At 41.8% G+C, this 26,572-nt stretch overlaps 1 protein-coding gene across 8 annotated transcripts in view; it reads left to right on the top strand.

Moving 5' to 3' along the window:
• The window catches only part of SH3KBP1 (SH3 domain containing kinase binding protein 1), a 317,351-nt gene that overhangs the window by 224,466 nt on the left and 66,313 nt on the right, over window positions 1–26,572 (top strand). For all 8 annotated transcript variants that reach the window (XM_036016569.1, XM_036016572.1, XM_028522514.2 and 5 more), the window contains 2 exons: window positions 6,052–6,146; window positions 26,412–26,519. In XM_036016569.1, coding sequence (XP_035872462.1) covers window positions 6,052–6,146; window positions 26,412–26,519 — 203 coding nt within the window. The remainder of the gene's footprint in view (window positions 1–6,051; window positions 6,147–26,411; window positions 26,520–26,572) is intronic.

The following is a 26,572-nucleotide window of genomic DNA, read 5'->3' as shown; positions in this document are numbered from 1 at the left end:
TCACAGTTGTTTTGCTGCTTTCTAACATTGAATCTATGTGTCTATTTATTTATTCTACTTGGGATGATAGATCATCCATTTGTTGCATACTGAGCTTGATACTTTCATTTTGGACCCCCCCCCACCAAAAAGAGTTCTAGGTATGACCTGGTAGTTACCACCCCTGCTGAACATTCTGGAAGGCTTACTACTAGACTCTGTGACACATGGGGTTTTGATCTTTGTGTCCTAAAATTGAGTCCAGAGAATTGTCCTGGACTTAATTTTATTTCCTTGGTGTGTGTGTATGTTCTGCCTGCTAATATGTTTATTCTGTTTGTTTCACTTTTATTTTTTAGGCTGAGGGTATTTTTTTAAGTTGTTTTTTTTATATATATAAATAGATTATAAAACCAGGTGAAGGGAGTCTTGGGACATGGGCATGTGAGTGTGGTTCTTCAAACAGTCTGTTTTTAATCTCATGTAAATTTCTCGAACTTTGGGGATTGAAGTAATGTGTTTTGGAGGTAGGGAGGTGAATCATGACTGTTTTTACTAGAACAAGTTTCCAAAATTGGCAGCCAACTATTAATTAGTAAAGGGAATCTTGATCTGGAATGAGGCAAGGGTTTCAGCATCCTCGAACCCTCTGATAGTGTACACATTTTTCTCTGCACCTTTGAATGTGTCTATGTTGTTTTTCCTTTTTCTAGAAAGAGAAAGCGATTACTTTTTATCATCCTCTTAAAGTATTCTCAGACCCCCCCCAAAAAAAAGAAGCTTAAAAACTGACTTAAGATTTCAGTCTTATGCTAATTCGTTAATATTTTTAATTTTTTTCTAAAGAAAGAAATAGAGACAAATTCATTTCAATCACTGGGTAAATTGTGACTTTATTTCTTTATGTTCATGCGTGTCTTCATCCCTGTTTGATCCCTGATCAATTAAGTCTATCTAATTGATGGACAGGTGGAAAATGCCTGCCTCCAAAAGTTAATTTTATTCCCTACCTCTCTATCTCTGTCTGCTACTTATTCAAAATTTATATCTTCCCATGCCCAAAAGAACTGGGAATTATATTCTTCTTTCAAGACATATCTCCTCCTCTTTTGTGAACTCCTCCTGAATGTAATCTTGCTTTTCTCTGAAACACTACAAAAGTAGTGCGTCATAGTGAGCTTGTGCTTATTCGTGTTTGTTCTTTCTTTCTGTCCTTCTTCCCCACCTTGCATTTCTCCCAGCATTAGGCTGTTGCTTCCATGTGAGGGTGGGAGGCGTAGTTGGACTGAGTTGTATCTTACAGGTCCAAGAACTGACAATAACATTTTCATAGTGGTGACTCAATATATTTTTTAATTAAAGTGGGGAACATCTTTATTCCATGTACCATAAAATTGAAAACAAGGTCTCAGAGTTAATCCATTTCATATACATTTATTTTTGAGTATCTTAAAACCATCAGTACATCCAAACGAACATAATGTCTTTATTTTTCAGTACTGCTGAATTCGGGCCCAAATGCCTCAGAAGTAAAACCAATTCCTATTTTCTAATATATCGTAATAACTTAAAATGTGAGGCTAATAGGTTGCCATGTTTGGTCAGGAGCGGTCTAAGCTGTGGTGCCTGTGACTAGTGCCCTCCTGTGGGAAGTCGGTGTGGCTCAGCGTGCTCCTTGAAGCCTCTGGCGTTTCATCGAGATGTTTTGGGGGACCTGGGTGGGAGATAGGTCAGCCTTACTCTCCCATTAAAGGACAACTCTGTTTTAGTTGTTTTGTATTGGAATCTAAACTCGCTAAAAGACTTCCGCTGCAATTAACCAGACTCTCCTCTTACCCCTCCCTCTCTAGCTGGCCTCTCACTTCTCACTGAGGACAGTGAGCTCCAGAGCTCCTGTGTGATTCCCTCAGGTCACGTGCTCGGGAAGGCCCAGCTGGGACCACACCCAGGCTTGATTGTCTTTGACTCGATCCCTGGCCCAGACCTCCTTCCTCCCGCTTTGCTGCCCCTCAAATTTTCCTCCACTTTATAGGTGTCACTAGGGAATCAAGAAGCACTGAGTGGGAGCTGTGTCAGGTTCTGGAGATACAGAGAGGGACAAAACATTGAGGAACCTGCTTCGTGGAGAGCGATGGTTGGCAGTAGCCACACTGGCACCAGTATCTCCTCCTTTTATATACAATTAAGGGGGGTGGGGCAGGTAGAAGAGGGTAAAGAGAGGATAAATGGTGATGGAAGGAGACCTGACTTGGAGTGGTGAGCAAACAATACAGTATACAGATGATGTTTTAGAGAATTGTACACCTGAGACCTATGTAATTTTATTAACCAACATCACCCCAATAAGTTCAACTAAAAATTGGCCCTTTCTAGATAATTCTGCATGTAATGCTTCACAGTGTTCTAAAACTGAGTTATGGTGATGGTATACAACTACATAAATATATTAAAATTCTTCAAACTGTACAATTAAAATGGGTGAATTTTATGGTATATAAATTATACATAATTAAAGCTGTTTTTTTTTAAAAGGCAGGGGGACACCTGCCCTCCTTAGCTTTTGGGGAAATTGTGGGCATAAAACGAATGCCCTATGAAACATTTTAAAAGCATGCTAATGGGTTTTGTAAATGTTTTGTCACTGTGTGGATTACATGTCAATCCCACAGTCATTTGTTGACCTCCTACTATAGGCCAGGTCCTGAGGTAGCAAGGGAAGAATTGGGGGACAAAGGGAATGACAAAGATGCATAGGAAGGGGCTTTTAGGGGAGGCAGATTAGAGCCAAGTGTCTCAGAGGAGGTACCTGTAAGCATCCTCTTTCTTCTACCGAGTTCCTTCCTGTTAGGGTACCTTCTACTTTGAATGGTAAATATCTACCTGACCACAGAGCAGTGGTAAGCAATAGTTTTATGAAGTCGGGTAACAAGGTGTAAGGACAGGCCTTCTGAAGTTGGTTAATTACACAGACATCTCAATAGTGTCAGGACTCAGGGTCACCCCCTGAGTGTGAGTTTTTGGCTTTCCTCTCATGCTTGAAACATGACTGCCACAGTGCCAAGCCTTGTGCTGTCTTCCAACAAGGATGAAACAGTTTTGAAAGGAAGAAAGCAGGGGCAACTGTTTTCCTCATGTCTCTCTCTGTCTTTTTTAATTACAGAGCAAAATCTAACAGCTTTCCCCACCCCCACCCCCAAACAGATTTCCTCTCACATCCTGCTGGCTGGAAGAAGACCACACACTCACCCTTAAACCAGTTACTGACAGAGGGGAGTGAGATTAATATTATTTGCCTGTATTCATCCCTAGGGCTGTGGGAGGGGTCCCTATTCCTGTATACGATGCCTGACCACATTAGGATTCTGAGAACTGGGAAGGGGATGGGGAATGGCTGCTGGGAGGTTAACCAACAACATCTACCACACTTAACCATTTTGGTGAAAAGGAATGGAAACTTAACTTGTTCCTTTTCTTTGCTGGCCATGGTATCTTACCTTCTTCATAACACATCTCTATGATTTTGATCCAATGAGTTCTCCTTAAAGCTGGATTCTGCAGGGCAGTTCTGCAATAATACTATATTTGTTTCAGTGTTGGAAGTTTTGACGTTGAGTAGTCCTATTTCATTAGATAGTTAATAGGGAAATTGGCAAGGAGCTGTCATTATCCAATTTACAGATCCTTAGCTTTTTCCCTCCCTTTAGAACATTTGGCCAATTCAGAATTTGGAAGGTTTTCTACTGCTAATTAGAAAGAGGTGGAATATTGGTAACTATGTGGTCCTCAGAATCTTAAAGCTACTTGGTATTGTGGGATTCAGAACTAGTGCTCCTTAGCAAAAGGGGCCCAGAGTACCTAAGACGGCAGGTTTCTAACACCAGGCTAGGTGATATAACTGATATCTTGGAGCCACTGGACAGAAAGCAAAGACATCTGCATACAACAAAGTGAATCCTTCTGTCTCTCCTTCCCTTCCCCTCTCTCTGTCTTATCTAAACCATCCCTAGACTACAGTGTGTCCGTATTACACATTTTTATTGTCTTTATTTTATATATCATTTTTTGTTTGATATAACGTTAACCATAATAAAAAACCACATTTCAGTGATATAAAATGTACTATGGACAATATCATTGATACTTATGTATATCTCTCTAGGTTATATGATCTGTCTGCAAGAACTGGCCTAATTTGGGGGAATATTTAAGGCTATTTAAAGCCATTAGGGCCATTGACTTTGATGCTGAATAATAAATGCCTGTCTCAGTAAACCCAAATTCTCTTGAATTTTTCTTTCTACCTTCTGTTCTGAGTCATCAAACCCTAGTTTTCTAAGTCTTAATTTCCCAAACAGCTTACAAATGCTTTTAGTCTTTTCAACTGGTGTTTTGTATATACAGAGAAGATTTAACATCAGACAGACTTTGAAAAGCATATCATTTAGGACATATTTGAACTGCTTTTGAGTGACCTCCTTGTCTTCACCCTCTTCGGTGAGGGCTGCCATGTATTCTTGCTGATGAACAGCCCCTTTTATGAATGGGCAGGTTCCCACAGAGAGGCCATGGCAAGCATTCGCACAGGGTCACCCCCTCACACACACACCTGTGTGTAAAGAACATTTGGTCAGTATTTGTTGGCTTTTTGTTGTTAACACAGGTTTACATAAAAAATATGTCAACATTGGTCTCTTAAGATGTACCATAGTGAATCTTTTTCATTGTTTTGAGTACCATGTCAGCTTTGTAACAAACACAAATACACTATTTGTGATTTTGTGATGTGTGGAAGAAGGTAGTGAGGGTAAATTTTAATTAAGCTTTTTGCTCTTTGTAGATTATGTCTGCTTATGCATGCACCCAAAGAGTATATAAAATGGTATATAAAATAAAGAGTATATAAAATATATCCATGCCTCTGGTCCTATTTTGTTCATTAGACTCCACATATAAGTGAGATCATATGGTATTAGTCTTTCACCGCCTGGTTATTTCACTGAGCATAATGTTCTGCAGGGCCATCCGTGCAGTTGCAAAGGGTAAGAGGTCCTTCTTTTTCACAGCCACATAGTATTCCATTGTGTAAATATAGCAGAGCTTTTTTTATCCACTTATCTACTGATAGGCACTTGGGCAGTTTCTACATCTTGGCTATTGTAAAAATGTTGCTATGAACATAGGAATGCATGTATTCTTTCTGATTAATGTTCTGGGATTTTTAAGATATATTTCGAAAAGTGGGATCACTGGGTCATAAGTCAGTTCCGTTTTTAGTTTTCTGAGGAAACTCCAGACTGCTTTCCACAGTGGCTGCACCAGTCTGCAGTCCCACCAACAGTGCATGAGGGTTCCTTTTTCTGCACATCCTCACCAGCTCAGGTCACAGGGGCATAGGGTGGGTGGGAGGATTGGAAGAGATTGACCAAAGGACATATATGCATATATGCATGGCCTATGGACACAGATAACAGTGTGGTAAAGGCTGGGGCTGGGGCTGGGTGGAGGGGGACAAAGTAGGGGGGAAATGGGGGTATCTATAATAGTATCAGCAAAAAAGAAAAAGAAAAGTTAAGTATATTTCATGGTGTCCCAGGGGTTAGTTGGATAAGCACAAGATTGGAGTAGAAAGACTGAGTTTAGAACCTCAGTTTTACCCTTTATTACCTGTGTGTCCTAGAACAAGTTAAATAATATCCTTGAACTTCAATTTTCTTATCTGTAATTCCTTTAAATATAGGTTCAATAAACACGGCTTTCTTTAAGAGAAAGTGTATATAAAATATACACATTTAGTTTCCTGAGACCAAGGACACTTTTTTGCATTTCTGCCTGAGATAAGCAAAGCAGTCAATGGGATTTCATGACATCATGTGATTTTGAGGGGAAAACTGAAGAGAATAAATATGCATAAGCCCCAAATGAGAAAACCTAAGAATAATCCTTTATGCGGTGGTTACATCCTATCCCATAAGTGTCCTTTCCCCTGAAGTTAATATGATGAAGAACATCTTCTCCTGGACCAGCTCATTAAATAAAGCATTTTAAAAGTTGTGTTTTCTTTTCTTCTTGCAGCCAAGGATTACTGCAAAGTAATATTTCCATACGAGGCACAGAATGATGATGAATTGACAATCAAAGAAGGAGATATAGTCACTCTCATCAATAAGGTAAATAAAGATTCCCTCCTGCCTTCTCAACTGTGAACTGCTTTGGGGTGTTGACTGCATAGGATGAGCTTTGTTTTAGCCCTTGAAACTCTAGGTTTCCATGGTCCTAAACTTATCAAGAAGACTCTTGTGTCTTTTCTCTTGATCAGGCAAAGCCCAGTGCATCCAGGGGAATGAATGAACTTAAAAATCAAATAGAATCGGTTTGCCTCAGAGCCAGCTGTAGATTTGCATGGCTCTGCAGAAAACATCTGTCCCAGAAGGGCTAACCCAGAAGGCAGTCTTCTTAGCTGCAGACCTGGACTGCACAGCAGCCCTGGCTGCAAAGCTCTGGGTCACGGTATATCCAAGGAGAGACTTCAAAAAGGCAGGTCATGCTTCACAGGCAGAAGGTACTTAAAAAATGTTTGCTCTTCAGATCAAGGACAGGTAGCATGCTTGAGAGAATTTTGCCTGTCTTGTTTGGGCTAAGAAGGTTGAACCATTTTATTATCATTATAGGCAGAGTCTTGTAAACATCCAGAGAGCTATAAAACCTGTCTGAAGTGACACAGCTTAACAGAACCTGGGCCATGTACTGTTTATGCTTCCGTGCAGTGCTACTTGCCACGTAGATGGTTGAAAGATTAAATTATGTAAGCGATTCTTAGAATGTATGGCCTTTTCTCTGAGGTACGGGAATTTTATGATGGTCAGATACGATGAAAAGCTGAACCATCTTTAAGATAGGCAAGGCGGCTTTGTTCTTACATCCCAGTGAGTGGCAGGGAACATGTAATTCCCTTAGCACAGGTATCATGGCTGCCTGCATTCCTGCAGGGCTGGGAAGCACTGACAGAGTGGAGGGTGCAGGAATAGGGGACAGGGGGTAGGGGTAGTGTGGGAGGTAGGCCCTGGGTCCCAATGCTTCTGGCCATTACTGACAGGGAATGGACCACATCTCCTGCCCCCCCGCCCCACTCACCACCTGAAGTGATCAGTTTGCTTTACCTTTATAATCAAGGAAGTTATCTTTAAGAAATGGGTACAGAGGTTGTGTTTTAAGAGCCCAAGCCAACGATGACAGACAGCTGATGACCCCAGAGCTTAAGTAGCTTGCAAAAGATCAAATTATTTTAGGGAGAGAGCTGGCCTTCTCACCGCTCCATATGAAAGCAGTATGCTAGACAATGCCAGGGGCAGGCTCCTTTCTGGAAGAGCAGACTATTCCCTGTTGTGCTCATTGTTCAATAACTCATCCCTCTTTTTACCTGTAAATATTCTCCCTGAACTTATTTCTGTGGATTTCTGTTGGTGTTTGGTGTTTTCCATAGTGGGAAGAAATCAGAGGAGGGGAAATGCTGGCCTCTTGTTTCTGCCAAGGAGGCCGGCTGGGTGGTGCATGGAGCACTCCCTTTGCTGAATCAGACCCTTAATCTAACAGTGGGGAGAGGGAAGTTGTTAAGCGGGTGTGAGGCATAATGCAAATACTTCAGTGCACAGCACAAATACAGAGAAAGGGGAGACCAGTTTCTCCTGTGATGATAGAGCAGAGAATTCAGTAGCTACCATTCTGGGTAGTGGATGGACTCGCTTTCCTATTTCATTTGGGAGAGCCTCATTTTAATTGAAAACCAGGTGTATCAATAATATCTAATAAGGTTTCGGAAAAAGAAAAACCCGCTGTGGGTAGTCCCTTACCGGAACACACCTATTTCCATTGTAACATACTACTCCAGTCCCTGCCATGTGATTACATATGATGAGAGCACATTCATCTTGATTGTTTCCTTCCTACCTCCAATCTGATAAAAAGAGCTTAGTCAGAAAGGGACTCTCTCCTGGTCCCATCCACACTGCACCAGAATTTAGGGATTCTTCCCTCCTGCGTCTCAGCCACTTCCTTTCTGTGGTAGAGCCAGGGTCAGACTGGACGCTGCTCCTCCATGGGACTCCTCCCTCTCCTGGCACCCCCATAGCACCTGCTGTGCAGGAGAGCCCTGCTGTGCTGGGGTGGCTGAGGATGGAGGACCACTTCATCCCTAGCACCCCGACCCCTTCTTATCATTTCACAGTGGCGCTTTGCTGATGGAACTCCTCTGCTCCAATGAAAGTTTTGAGTGACTTTCCTTTTTTGTAAAATCCAACTTGATTATGCTGCACTCATTGGCCCAGGCGGTCTAGCCTTCTAGCCTTGGTTTATGTTGTTGTTCTACATGAATGAACTCTCCCAGGATGTCCCAGTCCTACTTGTGTGTCCTCCCTAACTGGACCCAGACTGTTCCTGTGGCCCAGATGCCCTCTGCCTACCCATTCAGTTAAGTTGTTCAGTAGCTGATAATACACCAGTCTTAACTTATGCTATTTCATGTGCTTGGGCCTGTTGTGAGCTTCTCACTTTAAAAAAGTCCTTTGTACTCCATCATTTGGTTTTTATTAGTATTTTATATAGCGTATGGAATCAGGCCTCTTAATATCCTAAACTTCTGTAGGTTTTGATTTTTATTCCCATTAATGACCTAGTGCCCCAGTTTGCCGGAAGCAGCATGTTACACTGGTAAAGTCCCATGTAGGCCACCAACTGGGAGAAACTCGACTCCTGGCTGTGAGTCTTTGGACATGTCACTTAACCCCTCTGAGCCTCAGTTTTCTCAGCTCTACAGCTGGGAAATCCTCGCAGGGCTGCCGTGAGGATTTGCTGGGTATAAAGTGCTTCGCACGGGGAGGGGCCCACCAGTGAGTGGTACCTGTAATCCTAGGAATTGTCACTTCAACTTCAGCTGCTCTTTCTCTGATTGTGAAATGGGCGTGGAAGGGCTCTTGTGTCTGGGCCCAGTTTGCTGTTAGGATGGAACGCTGGGCCAGGAAGTAGGTGGTAACCGTGGTGAAAAATCAACCTGAAATAGTTCAGAATTCACAATGGATGAGTTTTCAATGAGAATTTGGAGGAAAAGATGGGCCATAACTATTTTGCCTGCTGGAAGTGGGGAAAATGGAACCTGAGTCTATCAAACCCTGCTGATGTCATAGAAGATTCTTAAATCTTCCCCTGAGTTAAGGAATCACTCAGAGTTCCTTGAGATGATTGTGTGCTATTGATACTGTAAAGTGAAAAGCTTCATTGTGATGCATTTAATATGCATTTGGATATTCGTCTTTATTGTATATATAAGTCGTGTATGTGTCTTTATTGCATGGATAAGTTGCAACGAAAGATCTAAATTGCTGCTCTCTGAAATCTGATTTTCAGATTTCTGATTTGCTTTTGCTGTAGAGTTTCTCATTTTACCCCAAATTCAGTCATGTTTTCCTTTCACGGTCAGTGAAGGTGGTTTCCCATTGCCCTGCTTTCAGTGCTGTGGCAGGTGTCACAGGGCAGGCACTGTGCTCATTTTTAGCCCTAGATTGTCACTTCCTGTAGATTTCTAGAAAATGAGTCAGACGCCTTTACTGGGAGTGCCCTCCACAATTCCTGAAATAATGTACCAAGACCCCAAGTATTTGTGTGTGTCCCTGGAAACTAGGATGAAATGTGGCAGCCCAAATGGGTTGTTTTTTTAGTTTATTTATAAAGATTTCTTGTGGATTTGGGAACATTTCCACTTGTGTGGAACACACCTGTGTTTAGTTTTTATTTCCAGTCACTCAAAAATAGCCCCTTTGTCTGTGTTCCTGCAGCTCCCATCCCTGCCTTTTTGATTCATGCCCAGAGCACAGCCGAAAGCGTTCAGAAGCCTCTGGGTCTGGTGTCCAACCAGAGAAGCTCCCTAGAGAATGGCTGAGAGCAGCCTGGCAGGGTCAGGCTGGGCTCAGCTGTGATGATGGCCACCATTGAAGGGTGCCCCTTGTCCTGTCCATTGCTGCTTGACACTCAATGAGCCGAGCTGTGGAGAGAGGGACAATATTTTTGCCCTTGGCCTACAGCCTCCTGGCCTCAGAGTGATGGTGTTTTTCTCCCAGATACTCCCATCCCCAATCTGGAAGGACGGGCTTCCCATGTGACCTGTTTGTAAATAAGGATCTTCAGGTATTTCTTATAAAAACGACCCCCTGAGTAATTGTGTCCTTGACCCTTACCAAAGCAGACACAGCCTCTCTGTTGCTTCTTGGGTATATATGCCTATTTGACAACAACAAGATCAACACAAGGAAGGATACTATTATTGGCTAAAATCATGGAGCAGGGGAGACGGAGGGAAGGAAAAAGAGACAGTATAAGCCAGTATTGATGTTCAGGGTGACAGATGCACTCTAAAGAAAGAGGGAAGCCAGAGGATTAGACACAGGTAGAAATACACAAAAACAAACTGGCAGTTTTGGCCCTGCCTAAGGATTTACCAAACCAGGGAGCCCAAATGTTTGGAGTTACCCTGCAGTGAGGGCAGAGTTAGGACTGAGTACTCATCGCCCCAGCTTCCTCCATCTCTCCCTCAGTGTGTTTTCCTCCCTTCTTTCCCAGGCAACAGGTAAGCGTTTAACTTAGTGACGGCTCAATCTGCCTATGAGACTGCAGCTTCCCAGTGCAGGACCCTCTGGGCCACTGGCAGCAAGAGCCCAGGATGCTTCATCACCTCTCTTCCCGCCTACCCCAGTCTCTCCACCCCCGTCTCTTCACCCCTGGTTCAGCCTCACATCAGCTCTGGGAAGTAGGTGGCTGCACGGGTGTTCAGTCCAGATTACAAAAGGAGAGAAACAGGCGCAGCTCTAGAAGCAACTTTCCCAACATTCTTGTAGCAAGTCAGTGGCAGAGCCAGGGCAGAGGTGTCCCCTGAGTCTGAACTAGGGGGCTGGACTGGGCAGGGTGGTACTGTCCCAACTTCCTGTGGGGCAGTCAGATGCTTCTGGTAGGTGGAGCTCAGTCACTCCCAGAGGTGACTTGTGTACCCATTGAGTCACCCATATTGCTAAATATCTAGGGCAAGGGCCTGTGGGTTTTTTTTTTCTTTAACTGATGACATTATCATGATCTTATCAGGAAAACAGTATCGCCACGCCATTACCCTGTCCGTGTGTTTCTTGTGCATGCATTTTGGTGTCCATGTTTCTGATCTCTTCCGGTCAGGATTGCCCATGACTTTCTGATTCCATTGTCACTTCCACAGAAACGAAATGATAGTCATTGCAGAGGAAATGATGAGCTCAGCTCAGGACTAATGTTGGTTCTTTTTCATGCCCGAAGCCCTTTCATTCTGCTGCTTTCTTCCCCTTTCCTGCCAGTGTATTCTGCCTTCCTCTTTTCTTCTGGGCCCATGTACCACTGAGTTTTCTGCTTGCTTTTACCATAAAAAAAGGGCAGGAATCCTGAGCTCCTTACTGTGATTATATGTTCTATTGTTTTTTTCTAATGTTTATTTTCCCCTCCTGCCTCTCTTCTATTCATTCATTTATTGAAACATTTATTCATGAGAAAAATGTCTTCAGACTTTCTTGCTTCCTGCCCCACCGGTAGTAAGGCTGTTTCCTCAAAGACAAGTGCCTTTAGGAATTTCAGGAAAGGTTGTTGGCTCTATATAAGAGAACCAATCAGCTAAATAGATTGCTGGCCTTGACCCTTTCTCTCTCAACTGCTGAAGCTTTTAGCAGAGCTCAAATGCTGGGATTAAATGTGGTTTCAAGGGTGAGGGGTAAATTAGGAGGTGCCACCCGGAAAATGATGATACGGTGACAGGCCCATTAGAAGGACATGTTTTATGAGTGAACAAAGAAGTTAAGCACAGGTCTGGGATCATCTGGGTTTACACACATTTGAAAAATATCAGTGTTCAGCAAATGAGTCATTTATGTCATAGGATATATTTCTTGTAATAGGGCCTGTCTTGTTAGACTGTATGTGTCCTTTCTCAAGACAGAAGTCACAATATATCTCCTCTTAGGAGCATTAGCAATCCCAAGGAATATACTTTGCTGTTTTATCTTCCTTTCAAGTCACCAGGACAGTGGGATGGGTGAGAAGAATCCTCACACCATAGTGTATTTGATCAAAACTTCCTCACTGAGCTTGTGCATCCTCACAAACATGCAGTTTTAAATTAGATGAGGATGGGCCCTGACTGGTGTGGCTCAGTGGATTGAGTGCCGGCCTGTGAACCAGAGGGTCACTGGTTCAATTCCCAGAGTACACGCCTGGGTTGCGAAGCAGGTCCCCAGTTGGGAGCACATGAGAGGCAACCACACATTGATGTTTCTCTTGTTCTCTTTCTCCCTCCCTTTCTCTAAAAATAAATAAGTAAAATATTAAAAAATAAATTAGATGGGGATGGGAAATGTAGAACTTGAGATGGGAGAAAACTCTTTAGTTACATAGTCAAAACGATGCCAGCCCAACATTTTGATGGTGATGATTGCAGATTTTTCTTAGGCAGATAAGTTACAGTTGCTGCACATTCCCAGCTCCACATGTGGCCACAGATTATATAACTCTCAAAAGGAACCCTGTGTTTGTTCAATCTAATTGTTAGCTCTCTCCAGAGTGCTGTGCTTTAGTGGCAGGACATCAGTAATCCTTGTGACAGCATCTTAGGATATTTCTTTCCTGCCACACAGAGAAGAATCTGCAGGTATCATGCGGAATGAGAGAAACTCCCTTTTTGCCCATTTTCTATTTCCAGCCTTTCTACTTGTATTACTCCAAGAGGGCTGTTGTGATGATGAAATGAAGTGGTCTGGCTGAAAGTGCTTTAGAAATGTAAAAGTTAAACTATAGTTATTGCTGTGATAAGTTATTGCAGGAAGAAGAAAAGACAAATGTTCAGTGACTGGAAATTCTTTCTTGGTATTTGAACTGCCCTGAAGTCAGGGTCAGTGCTTACCCTGAAGTTCCCCATCATTATTTAACTTCCCTTAGGATAAAATAATTCATTATAGTTGCATAGCTCCCATCTTATTCAAGAGCCTCAAAGTTTTTACATTCATATTTGCATTTTATGAAAACATAGTTTCCGAGATGGCAGGTGGCATGGGGTGTACTTTTAAGCAATACTTTAAAATTATATAAATAATACTCTTGGAGAAAAAAATGAGAACAAAACAGACAAATACAGAGAAAAGTCAGAGTCACGTGTGACCTCACCCCTTCAGATCCCTCTCTAAATATTCGAGCTATATTCTTCCAGACTTTTTACACACACACACCCACAATACAAACATTTCAAAATAAAATACAATCATATCATACACACTATTTTTAACTCTCTTTTCCCAAAATATATCACACCTATTTTTGGCAATAAGGTTAAATGGTTCCTTAGCATTCTAATGTATGGAGTACCACAGTCCTCTTCTTTTTCTTTTTCTTTTTTTTTAAAGATTTTATTTATTTATTTTTAGAGAGGGAAGGGAGAGAGAAAGAGAGAGAGAGAGAGAGAAACATCCATGTGCGGTTGCTGGGGGCCATGGCCTGCAACCCAGGCATGTGCCCTGACTGGGAATCGATCCTGCGACACTTTGGTTCACAGCCCACGCTCAGTCCACAGAGCTATGCCAGCCAGGGCAGTCCTCTTCTTTTTCAAAGATTTTTAAAATTTATTTTTAGAGGAGGGGAAAGGACAGAGAAAGAGGAAGAGAGAAACATCGATGGGCCAGAGATACATTGATCAGTTGCCTCTTGCATGCCCCCAACTTGGGAGCTGGCCCACAACCCAGGCATGTGTCCTGACTGAGAATTGTACTGGTGATCTTTCAGTTTGTAGGCCGGCCCTCAATCCACTGAGCCATACTAGCCAGGGCCACACAAGCCTCTTTTATATTTAGCTTGTTTCTGGCTTTCCCCTATTTTAGATGATGCTGCACATAATCACCACCTTGTTTGTACATCCTTGTGCACATAATTATTTCTGCCACTTTCTGCTACTTGTATAACCTTGGGCAGGTTAATGAATCTGTCAGTGCCTCAGCTTTCACATCTGTGAAATGGGGATGAAGGTCATGCCTACCTCCTGGTGTGGTAAAGAGTAAATGAGTTAAAGTTGGTAAAGCACTTAGAATGCCTGGCTCATAGTAAGTGCCATATAATAGCTAGCAGTTACTTCCTGATGTTAGGTTGCTGAATGTAATGCTGCCTCAGTGCCTTTTAAAGGCGTGTAAGCGATGTTCTGAGAGATTGTGCCAGTTTAGTCTCCCCACACAGGAGTGTATGCCAATATATTCCCCTGTCCTTGTCATTCCTAGATATTGCCATTTTTTCTAATCTCTGCTAATCTGATAACTGTTCACATTTTTTTTAAATGGTTACTCAAGTTGAAAATTTCACATGGAATTTTCCAATTGATTTTTATAAAAATACTTATATTCATGACATTAACCTATCATCTTCCGCATTACAAATATTTTTTCATAGTTTATGATTCATGGAGACATTTGAGAAAAATGTCATTAAAAATAAATATCCTTTAGACTTAAATTTCCCCCATTTTATAGTTAACTATATAGTGCAGTAAAATTCATCCTTTTAAGAATAGTTTTACTTAAGGCTTTTATATTGTAGCCCTAGTTGGAATGGGTAGCCAGCTATTAAATGCATTCCATTTCTGCCTTCCTCAGGGCTTTCCGAGTTTCTATTTAAGGCTTCTGTCCTAACAGTATTTTTTATAGTGGCATTCAGAGAGCCCCTGAGGTTCTGCATGGATGTGTAGAAAGATCCTCATATCTTAGAACAGGGCTTGGCAAACTTTTTCTGTAAAGGGCCAGAGAGTAAATATTTTAGGCTTTGTGGGTCATATGGTGTCTGTCGCAGCTCTGCGAAAGCAGTCACAAGATGTAAATGAATGGACATGGCTGAGTTCCAATAAAACTTTATTTATAGACACTCAGATTTGAATTTTGTATAATTTTCACATTCCTTGAGATATTCTTTTGATTTTTCAAAAACATTTAAAAATGTAAAAACTATTCCTAGCTTGTGGGCCATACAGAAATAGATAGCAGGCCAGATTTGGCCCAGGGACTATAGCTTGCTGGCCCCTGAAATAGACTATCTAGAAACACACCCATAAAATTGCAGCCAATTGATTTTCAACAAAGGTGCAAAGAAATTTAAGAAAGAAGAATAATATTTTCAAGAAATGCTTTTGGTACAACGGGGAATCCACAAACAAAACAAATGAACCCTAACCTGAACCTAACACATGATGCAAATATTCATGCAAAATGAACCACAGATCTACATGTAAAACATAAAAAGTTATTTATGAACGCATAGGAGAAAAGAGTTCTTACACGTGATGCCAAAAGCACAATCTATGAAAGAAAATACTGCTGAATTGGACTTGGGCAAAATTAAGAACTTTTGCTCTGCAGAGATACTGTTAAGAGAATGTCGTTGGCTGGTCTGCATAATTGCATGAATTTCAAAGACCTTGGTTTGGTTCTGAGCCTTCCTGGGAATGTCCTGTGGAATACGAGACCCTGAATCTCCATGTGAGAGCCTTTTCCTGTCCTCCTACCCCCTTGCCCCTGTGCCCCTTCTCCCCCAAGGTAGCAAACAAATGTAACTACACTCCACCAGTCAGGCCTGGACTGTGTTGAGTAGCCTGAGGGCCTGGATTTGACCTGGGAATTGTATTTTTCACTGCACAGGCCTAGAAGTGAAATTTGCTGAGTATAGGGGAAAAAAGACTCCAAACAAATTATTATGCCAGGAAAGAAGTTTTCCTAATAGAAACATTTAAATGTAGATTTGTCTGGTAAAGAATAGAGATAGAAAGTAGTAATTTAGGAACTTACCAATAGTGGCTGCAGCTGGCTTAGATGTTTCTGACCTTCTTAATGATCATTCCTATGTCCTTCACCTGTTATTCCTTCCCAGTGCTAATCTATGAAATGAAGATACTCCTGAACCTTCACCCCCAACCTCATCCTCACCTCACCCTCTCAGTAACCCTTGCCTTCACCCTCACTACCTTCTTTGTGTCTCTTAGAGGTGGTGCAGGAGCTATGAAAATCTGTTAAAACATAACAAAAAATGCTTCATTTTTTGTTTTGATCCTCACCTGAGTACATTCTTTTTCATTCCTTTTAGAGAAAGAGGAAGGGGGAGAGAGGAAAACATTGATGAGAAAGAGAAGCATTGATTGGTTGCCTCCTATATGCCCAGATTGGGGATTGTACATGGCTGGACCAGGAATCAAACCCGTGCCCCGACCGGCACCAAACCCACAACCTTTTGGTTATGGGACAGTACTCCAACCAACTGAGCCATGCTGGCCAGGGCACAAAAGATGCTTTATAATTGCCAGTGTCTTTGTCAATGAAGCAAAATTATTTTTTATTATATCTACTATCCTTTTAATGGAAGAAAAGCATGTATTCAAATATGGTATCAATACAGTTCTGTAAACATAAATGAAAATGAAAGTGAAAATTCAGCTGTAGGATGTACATCCTTGAAAGGTAAATTGTGCCATTAGCCATGTGCTCTGGATGAGCTGCAGGTGCCATTAGAAACAGGTTTTAAAATTTAGCTTTAAATGGTCATGTGAATGTAAATGACCTAATAAGTAGAAAAGGAGAAATTGCTAGGAAAACATTGTTACATAACTTCAAGTATTTGATCATGTTTAACTGAACAAAAAATTGTAAAAGTGCTACCTTAGTGATTTGCATTTTGTGTATGACTTGTTCTCATGCCCTTATATGTTACTGTTTCTTGTCATGCTTAACCAGATTACAAATACACAGGAAAGGCCCTCTGTGCAAACATTTCCTTTTCTCATGCTTACTGATTTTTGAAGTGGATTTATGGGGGTAGGAAGTCTTTCATTCTACTATTATAAAAAGGGTAAACACATAAACATTTCCTGAGAGCTAAGATTATTTAAGCTACAAATGAGATAATGAAATGAGTAAGCAATTCTTGTATATCGTTGCATACAAACTATACGGCCATGCCCCATGCCCAATATGAGTGGGGACCTTGGAGCTGGGCCAATATGACAGTAGCTGTTGGCTGCTGTTCTCTGAAGAGGCCCTAGGAGAGGCATTTCTTTCTTTCTTTCTTTCTTTTTTAAACCTAATTTTCAGATTCTGGTGGGGTTTTTTTTTAGATTTTATTTATTTATTTTCAGAGAGGGAAGGGAGGGAGAAAGAGAGAGAAACAGCAATGTGCGGTTGCTGGGGGTCATGGCCTGCAACCCAGGCATGTACCCTGACTGGGAATCGAACCTGCGACACTTTGGTTCGCAGCCCGCGCTCAGTCCACTGAGCTACGCCAGCCAGGGATGAGAGGCATTTATTTCTAAGAGGGAAATAGGGTGTGAGCACTGTGACCTTTGAGACATCTGCTCTGTATGGTCTCCTATGAAAATCCCTTTGAGCCTTCCTGATTCCTGCCTGCAGCCTCCTCTAATGCCTGTGGAAGGAAGCTCTGTTCTCTTTCTGGGGTCTGAGATTTGGTTTTGGCTTTTTTCCCATTTCTTAGTTAGTGACTTCTGGACTCAAAGGTTATTTCTATAGCATTCCCTAACCATGTGTTAGGAGTGGGTTATAGGAGTGTAGGATAGTGATCTCCCCAGCTTTCCTGGGTAATGGGAAGGGCTTTGGGTGGTTGGAATGCCCGTCTGGGCTGATGGCCTCTAACAATGTTTGGCCTCCAGCAGTATGTCATCAAAATATTATCATTTTATATGTGTGCCGTTATCTAAAAAGGATTGGATGGCACTAACTTACTGCATGTATTTAACTTTCCCATATAAAGATGTTTAACAATGACTCTACTTTCCTTAGGGAATAGTTCACCTTCCTTATTAGAGAAGGGTACGTATGACTAGCAAAGGAAACTAGAGGATAATTAAAAACCTGTGTATGTGTCTTCATTTCAGAAATTCTTTCTCTAGGACTTCTTTTGGGAATTAGACCTTGAAATAGCTCAGACTTTTAAAAATAGTGCTTATAAAGTTCTCCTATATCTAGAACAAAATAAATTTATTCTAATTAAATAAACCATTTTTAAATGAGAGTATAACTTCTGGTTGTACCCATGATACAGTAGAGGTTATTAGACTTAGCTGCCTGCCATGGACAACTTTAAAATTGGACAAAATACATGAAGCAGTTGTTTCAGGCATTGGACGACACACAGCACAGGGATGTGATGCTTGAGAGAAGAGAAGCATACAGTGAGTTCCACATCAACCCTGGGTTTTTGCCTGGGGTTAAGTTTTAGTTTTTAGCACAGGGCAGTAGCCCAAACAGAGAACAGAAGACACATTGGATAGAGGAAACAAATTGTAATTCAGGACTGCCAAGGTGGCTGGAATTTTCAGGGCAGGGAACTTCAGACGAGTGAGCTGTACACAGAAAGAGCTCCAGAAATGCTATTTATAGGGGCCCTTTTAGTCTTTGGCCAAATACTAAGCTGTATACCAATAGGGTAAGATTCTACCAGGCCTGGCAGAAAATAAGTACAGGGAGTGTGGGGGTGGGGTGGGCTGTGAGCTGAGTGTATATCTTAGAGGTCACCAGTGATGGGAAAGATTGGAGTTCTGGCCAAGAAGAATAGAAAAACCTTGCTGAACATGTCTGGTATCCAATTGAGAACCAAAAAAGGGCAGCCACAGGAATAGTACCCTACTAGACTTATCCTAACAAAGCCTAGCCAAGCCTTGACAACTGAGGCTGATCTTCAGGTAACTTGCCCACCATAACAAAACTCAACACTCTTAGAAGGAAGACAACAAAATCCAGTCTATCAACAATATAACATGCACAATTGTTAACATACAATCACAAATGATTAGATATATGAAGCAGGAAAATGTGAGGTACAGTATAGGTAGCTTATAAAAGACATGAGGGCATTTCTGAATACTAATACTCCTTGACTTATGATGAAGTTGTCTTGATAAACCCATCATAAGTTGAAAATATTGTAATATATTTACTACACCTAACATATAGATATCATAGTGTAGCTTAGCCTACCTTAACTGTGCTCAGAACACTTCCATTAGCCTACGGTTGGGCAAAATCATCTCGCATGATGAATACACTGTAGATTATCTGTTGTTTACCCTCATGATCACATGGCTGGCTGGGAGCTGCAGCTCACTGCTGCTGCTGAGTGAGCATCATGAGAAAGTATCATACTGCATATCACTAGTCCATAAAAAGGTCAAAATTTCCAGTGCTTTTTCTACTGAATGCATATCAGTTTAACACCATTATAAAGTGGAAAAAATCAAGTCGAACCATTAAAAGTCAAGGCCTGTCTCTGTAATTTTCAGGCATCAATACATGTTTCAATTAATATTGGCATGACCAAAAGAAAGCTTGATTACTGATGTTTTTGTATTACCCAATTTTTTTGCTACCAGTTTTTCAATATGTAAAATGAAAAAATCGGAAGCTGGTATAGCAAAACTTGTATGTTATTGTCCAATAATAAAAAGTCTGGATTTTTTCAAACAAATAGATGAATTCTTTGAGGTCATAACTTCCCAGTGTCACAAAACCATTAATGACTGCCTGAGCCCCCGTGATCCTAGAATGTTGACATTTGGAGTGTAACATATTCTTGAGGGGACTTGTCCCTGGCCTGTCTCCTTGGCTTCCCTCATTAACTGTGGTCTGCCAGGCATTTCTGCTGACACTGAGATAGACCATAGTTTTCTTTTTTACCCTGTGACCTCATAAACTGTGCACTGATGAGCCTGCTTTAGTAACTGGGTTATGGGGGTGTTGGAAATTCTGAGTAGAAATCCCAGCCAAGCCGAATAATTGCATCTCTTGGGGAGGTGTTAACAGGAGCCAAACTGAGTGCTCCTGGGCTCTGGCTTCCATGGAGCTTTTTCTCAACAGCCCCCCTGAAGTTCTGTGCAAGAAGGCGTTCACTAGTAAATATTAAACAGCGCTTTGTGCTTTCCATATTGCTGGTGGGATGCTGAGGGTGTGAAATCCCCTTGGGGCACTCTGAGGCTCACTTAACAGCCACACCAAAATTATACTCACTTTCTCTACGAAGGATATCTCAGTCATCACAGAAGGTCATGGAAAACAGCCAGCATAGTGGATAACCTTTGGGAAATTGGTACTAGGAAGTGTGGGAACAGCTGACTACAAAGAGAAGTGACTAAGTAGAGTGCTATTCTTTTTCATTTGGACCAGCTAGCGAGCCCATTTTCATTTTCTCATTTTTTGGTTTGATATGTCCATTTCTAAGCTACGTGCTCCTATCTGAACTCAAATAGGGCACTTATAATAATGTCTTAGGAAACATTACCTGCCTTTTGGAGGTACTTTTACATTGCTACCACAATTATCAACAAATAGCAAATTCAGTACAGATCAACAGATAAGCCTGGTCATGTAGATGAAGCATTCTTGTGTAGCTGATTTATGTCTGCCTCTTCCTCGTTCAACTTGACCTCACTTCTAATGTTGGAAATTGAGAGTAGTAAGTTAATAGTCTGGGGAAAGATTGAGCCATCCATCAGGTTATCCATTCAGCCAACGTTTAGTCAGACTGTGTATTTGGCAGGCACTGTGCTACAAAGGTGATTACAAAGGTGTAAAGATAAGATCCTTGTTTTCAAGGAGTGTACCATTTTTGAGAATCAAAGTGTGATCTGTGGTTCAGCAGCATTGACATCACCCAGGGACCTGTTAGAAATGCTGAATCTCAGACTTATCCCAGACCTAGTGAATTCAAATTGGTTTTGTGACAAGATCCCCAAGTATATAGCATTCACATTAAAATTTGAGAAGCAGTGGTTTAAATCATTGATTCTCAACCTGTATGTTAGAAGGACCTTTAAAAAGCACTGATTTCCTGGTCCCATCCCCCACTATAAATTGGTTTAATGGGTGTGGGGTATAGCCTAGGCATTAAGATTTTTTTTAATTCCCTGGTGATTCTAAATGTACAGCCAGGTTTGGGAAACACTGCTCTAATATATACATATATATTTTTTTAATCCTCACTTGAGGACATGCCCATTGATTTTAGGGGGGCAGGGAGAGAGAGATGATAGAAAAACATTGACCAGTTGCCTCTTGTATGCACCCTTACTGGGAACTGAACCCACAGCCTTTCGGTGTACAGGACAATGCTCCAACCAACTAAGCCACAATGGCCAGGGCTAATGTGTCATTTGGTACTCTTGACAAAATGGCGCTTGAGATGAAGTTGTGGTTCATTCTATTCTTTTAACCAATATATAAGCCAGGTGACAAGTTTGTCTCCTCTAAAGACTTGAAGTGTCCAGACTAGCAGCAGGCACACCAGGGCTCCCTGGTGATTTCCTGCTGACAGGCTGTATATCAGGGAGTAGTTCTTAGCTGGTCCCTGTCAGTATTATATCTGTGGAGGGAAAGAACACTTCAGCCAAGTTTTCCAGGGCCCCTGTGGCAGGATCAAGCTGACTCAGGCATGGCATTGGGGTCTGGGCAACGCCTCCTTTCTGAGACACACCCTGAGGCCCTGGCATCTCTCCCCTTGGCCATCCTCCAAGTGTGTGAACTGCTGCCAGGGGGTTTCGTCTGAGGATGGTGCTGAGTCATGTGACAAATGGCATGTGAGCTTAATGAAGAAGCCTTTCAAGCCACATTATCCCTCAAGGTCTCTGGGACCAGTCCATAGAATCACAGTAAGGACAGTAACAGTCACCAGAAATCCTGTTGCTCTTTACACCTTGCAAAGATTTTCATGTATATGAATAAACTGAGACCCAGAGTTTTTATCACTAGTGGACCGAGTATGTATCAGATGGCTCAACTTTGCTCTCTTCCCTCTCACTCTTGGGTGAGATATCTTGAATCACCCAAGATAGTACAGAACATAGAGGCTGGAGTACAGCACACCTCAGGCTGTGCATATTCATTCCTTAAAAAAATCATTTGTATCTTACAAGGAAAAATAGTATATTTTACTGTAAAATGTGCATGGTAATGAAGCATAGAGAAACATTTTGGCCATTTTGAGGACTTGATCATGGAAGAGTGAACATTCTATGTCAGAAATAGAATTCTTTCCATACTCCCGACTCGATGAGGGTCCAGGTCTACTTTCTTCTGCTTTTATGCCCAGAGAGCTTGTTTCTGTATCATCATTCTTCTGGAAGTGTCATCTACATGCTGATCTTTGACTCTTTCCCACTGAAAACTCCCACCTAATTCACTGGCCTACACTGCCTTTTTCTCATCCTTATTGAAATCTCAAAACCCACCCGGGTAACCATCATCTTAGGTTATCCCTCTGGTTCTGGTGTAATTATTTATAGTGTCCCAGGTTTGGAAATATATGGTCACCCTAAAATCTTCTAGTAGTTTAGCCACACTGCCTTTCTCCTCAGTGGTCAGCTATTGTCTCACTGTCTTGCCTTCACCTCCAGCCATCCTCCTTGGGGACATCCATGTCCACCCTGATGACATTCTGGCCTCATAAATCATGAACCGCCTGGCCCTCAATTCTGCCCTTGTCACACATGGGTGCCATCCTGACTCACCCCACACACCACTGTTCAATAGACATTGGCTGGGAACCTTCTGAGAGTCAAGCACTGCCTTTACTGTATGCCAGCGATTTTCAACCAGTGTGCCGCAAGAATTTTTAAAACATGTAATAGTTTTTGATTCCCAGTCAGGGCACATGCCTGTGTTGCGGGCCAGGCCCCTGGTGGGGGCCATGTGAGAGGCAACCACACATTGATGTTTCTCTCCTTCTCTTTCTCCCTCCCTTCCCCTCTCTCTAAAAATAAATAAATGAAATCTTTTTAAAAAACCTGCAGTAGCTGACTATTTAGTCAGGGACACTGACCTCTTTTCCCTTAGATTGTCAAATTAAAAATAACAACAGCCAACACAACAATATCCATCTAGTGTGAATGAATCAAAATTATACCTATTATTTTGTCAGATTGACAGAAAGTATATTTTGTGCTGCAGAATTTTAGTAATTAGCTTATATCTGCCACGAGATGAAAAAGATTGAAAACCGCTGCTCTAGGCACCAGTTCTTGAATACTCTCTTCTGTGACCTACTCTGTCTTCCCTTTCTTCACACTTGGTGATCTTGCCCTCAACCTTTCTCATTGCCTTAGTTCTTGCCCTCATTCTCTCTTTCCAGGCTACCCAGCTTGTCTGGGTCCCACTTGTTTTGAAATCCAGCCTAGCACCCTTGCCAGTACGTCTGTGCCGTATCATTCACTGTGTATGCGTCTCCCACTAGGCTCTGAGCTTGGGCACGCCACGAGGACACAACGATTTTCTTTCCCCCCCCTGAATCCCGCTTTTATCCTGCATATTTCACGTTCTCAGTAAATAAATTGAATTTGCTGTTCTTTTACATTTCAGGAAGCATAGTCCTCGTCCTAATAATTCTCTCTTCATCTCTGCTATCAAAGACTAGTTGTTTTGTCTGGTTTGTTGAGGAGGACTTATTTTCACTTCTCATTTTGCTGTCCAAATTGTTTCTGTTTCCTTTAAATTTGCTTCTTTTGCTAAAAAAAAGAAATTGAAGCCTCCATCCTCTGTAAGTCTGCATCCCACTGTGGACACCTTGACCCTGTGGCTGTTTTCTGTCCTGCGACAGGCTCCTGTTTGCACTTTTCTTAATTTTCTAAGTCACATTGGCTGTCTTCTTCTTAGAATGTGTTCATCTCATCCAGAAGCCTTGTGTTTGTTCCTATACTCATCAGAACAGTTAGATTGCATTCTATCTTGTTCTTTCCCTCTCTTACCTTGAATTACACAATAATTAGCACTGTTAGTGTTTTCCTCAAGAAGCAAAGCATAGACGAGCCATTTAAGCCATTCACCACTGATGGGAGATACAATAATTATGCCATATGCACTGTTTTCCCCTGTAGGCATACATCAGTTCTACAGTTATTCTGATTATGATTTTGCTTATTAAAATGTTCATTGTTTTTCCTCACACACGAAGCAAAAGGCTTTGTTACAGTGCTTCTTGGGTTACTCCTTATATAAGGCTAAGGTGAGGCATGGATTTGCAGCATTTACAAAATTTGAAAGAAAGTCTTTTTAACAAAATTAAATGTATTGGGCTTAGTTTATATAGACTTCAAGTGTACAATTCTATGGTACAATTCTATCATCTGTATATCTCACTGTGTGTTCAGTACCCAAAATCAAATCACCTTTTAAAAGAAATGTAGCACTACACAATATTTCAATGCCCTTTATGGACATAATTCTGTACCAAATGATCGGAAATGAACGTGAAGGCAGTCCAGTCTCACATAAACAAACCCTTCACGTATGAAAAAATTTAAGATTATTTGAAAAGCTATTAATGATTCTCTCTTTTTTGGTACCAGAACTCTTGGCTGATACCTGCTACCAAAAAGGATCTTATATAATATTGTGTCTGTCTTTCACATAAATCTCTGAGCTCTCTGGGGTAAGGGGTCATGTTTAATGTTCAATGCTTGCAGATGAACTTAAGCATATTTTTACATTTGATAGATCTGTTGAATATCATGAAGTGCAAATTAACACAGTTATGAGTGTTAGAGAAAAGATAAAGCATTCATCACAGTCACCTTCCTACAGGTGTGTTTCAAGTGGGTTTTGAAGATGAGAAGGACTTGTCTACAAAAAGAGGAGGAAAAAAACATGTGCCAGGCATTTCCACAGAAGCAGATCCTCGTAGCTGAAAACAATTTTTAACAATTAGCAGTAAACAAATTCCAGCCCATAAACTCTTCTGGCATTGTTCATATGACATCTCAAGGTTGGAAGAGCCTCAGAGGCCACCATCCCATCCTGTCACCACCACCCCTGTTCATGACTCCCTTCTTTAGGGTCTGATGCTAGGTTGTCTAGGGGGTGTGGTAGGATCAGGGCCAGAATAATTACCTGGACTTCCATTGTCATTTTCCAGGGAAGATAAGCATGCTGTCATGTTGGAAGTCTTTTGAACCTCATATTGCTGTGGGTAAATCTGAGCTTGATTGCTTCAGGTGTCTGTTTTATGGTGTTGGTTGGGACTAGAATTTAGAGTTTGTGATTAAGGAACCATTGTGCAATGGGCTGGGGGTAGAATGCTGAAAAATCAGATGTGTTCCTCTTCTTGCTGGGATATATACTCTAGAAAGGCACAAGTGAGATACATAAACCGTGGCCTCCAGGCCCAAGAGCCAAGTCCTAGGCCAGCTGCACATCTTCCGCTTGAGCCCTTCTGGCCCCTTCCCCAACCCCATGGTGTTGTGGAGGACCATGAGTAGGTCTCTCCACAAGCCCTGAGCATGGTCTCCTCACTTTCTTAAGCATTTCCTGCTTCAGATGTATTTTTGTTTAAAGCCTTCACTCATTTTGAGCTTTAGCTAGAAGTTGTTGATACAGTCTGAGGATCGGATTGTTACTCAAAGATGCTTCCTTGACAGTGGTGTGTATATTGTACGTATACTGGGCAGGAAGAAATGCCCAAGTGAGGAGGTTTACAGCAGGCCAGGTGGCCCTTGGACTGGAGCAGTAGATGTGGAATTGGACCCAGAGGACAAATGCAAGATAGGTTATAAAACTAGAACAAATCAGATTTCCAACCAATCGGATATGGGGAAAACTAGAAGTGGTTTCATGGCATAAAGAGAAACCATGAGGCTGTGAGGGTCAGAATGGAAGCTTGACAAAGGCCAGCTCTTGCTTTCTCCGTAGCACCTGGCACAGAGTCAGCACTGAGTAAATGTTTGATGAGTGAATGAACAGAATAGGGATTATTCAAGGGGAAGCAGGTTTGTTCTAGAAGAAAAAAATATATTAATAGATTTACTCATTTGGTAAATAAACATTGAGTTCAGTGAAGTGGGGGAAGGGCTTTCCATGATGACAGTTGTCCCATCCACATCAAAAGGGGAAGGTGAAGGACAGTTGGTGCATTAATGAGCTTGCAGAACGTATGATTTTTCTTATGCTTGGCTGCGCGTCAGAAAGCCCTCTTTCATTTCGACAAGCTTTGTGAACAAGCTAATCAAAGAGGACATTTCTGCATGTGATATTTTCTAAGCCACGTTTGCAGTTAATGGGATATTTTTATTTCGGTAAAATTAAAGTGAAGAAAATACATACCTTCCAATATTTCAAGGGGGAGAAAAAAGATCTTTTGATTCAGGGCATCGAAAAGCAGCAGTGGGTTTTGAGTCCCAGCCAGAAGCTCTAGCACACTTAAGCTTTTGTTCTCCCCTCTGACTTTGGGGTTTGTGCTGACTGCGTCTCAGTAACCATTGTCGCATGGATAGTGGCCTCAAAGAAAGGGCCCGTTCTCTCTAAAAGGGATGTCAGACCTCTCTGAGCTTACTTGCCCCATTTCCCACTCTCTGCTCTCTTGTTTTTTAGGACTGCATCGATGTAGGCTGGTGGGAAGGAGAGCTCAATGGCAGACGAGGAGTGTTCCCTGATAACTTCGTGAAGTTGCTTCCACCAGACTTTGAAAAGGAGGGGAACGTAAGTCTTCATGGCTTTTGGTCGCCGTGCTGCACGTGCTGTCGGAATTGTGG

This window comes from Phyllostomus discolor, chromosome X (genome assembly GCF_004126475.2).
Source record: "Phyllostomus discolor isolate MPI-MPIP mPhyDis1 chromosome X, mPhyDis1.pri.v3, whole genome shotgun sequence".
Classification (NCBI taxonomy): domain Eukaryota; kingdom Metazoa; phylum Chordata; class Mammalia; order Chiroptera; family Phyllostomidae; genus Phyllostomus; species Phyllostomus discolor.
Note: the sequence above shows the minus strand (reverse complement) of the source record. Positions and strands in the feature narration are given on the sequence as shown.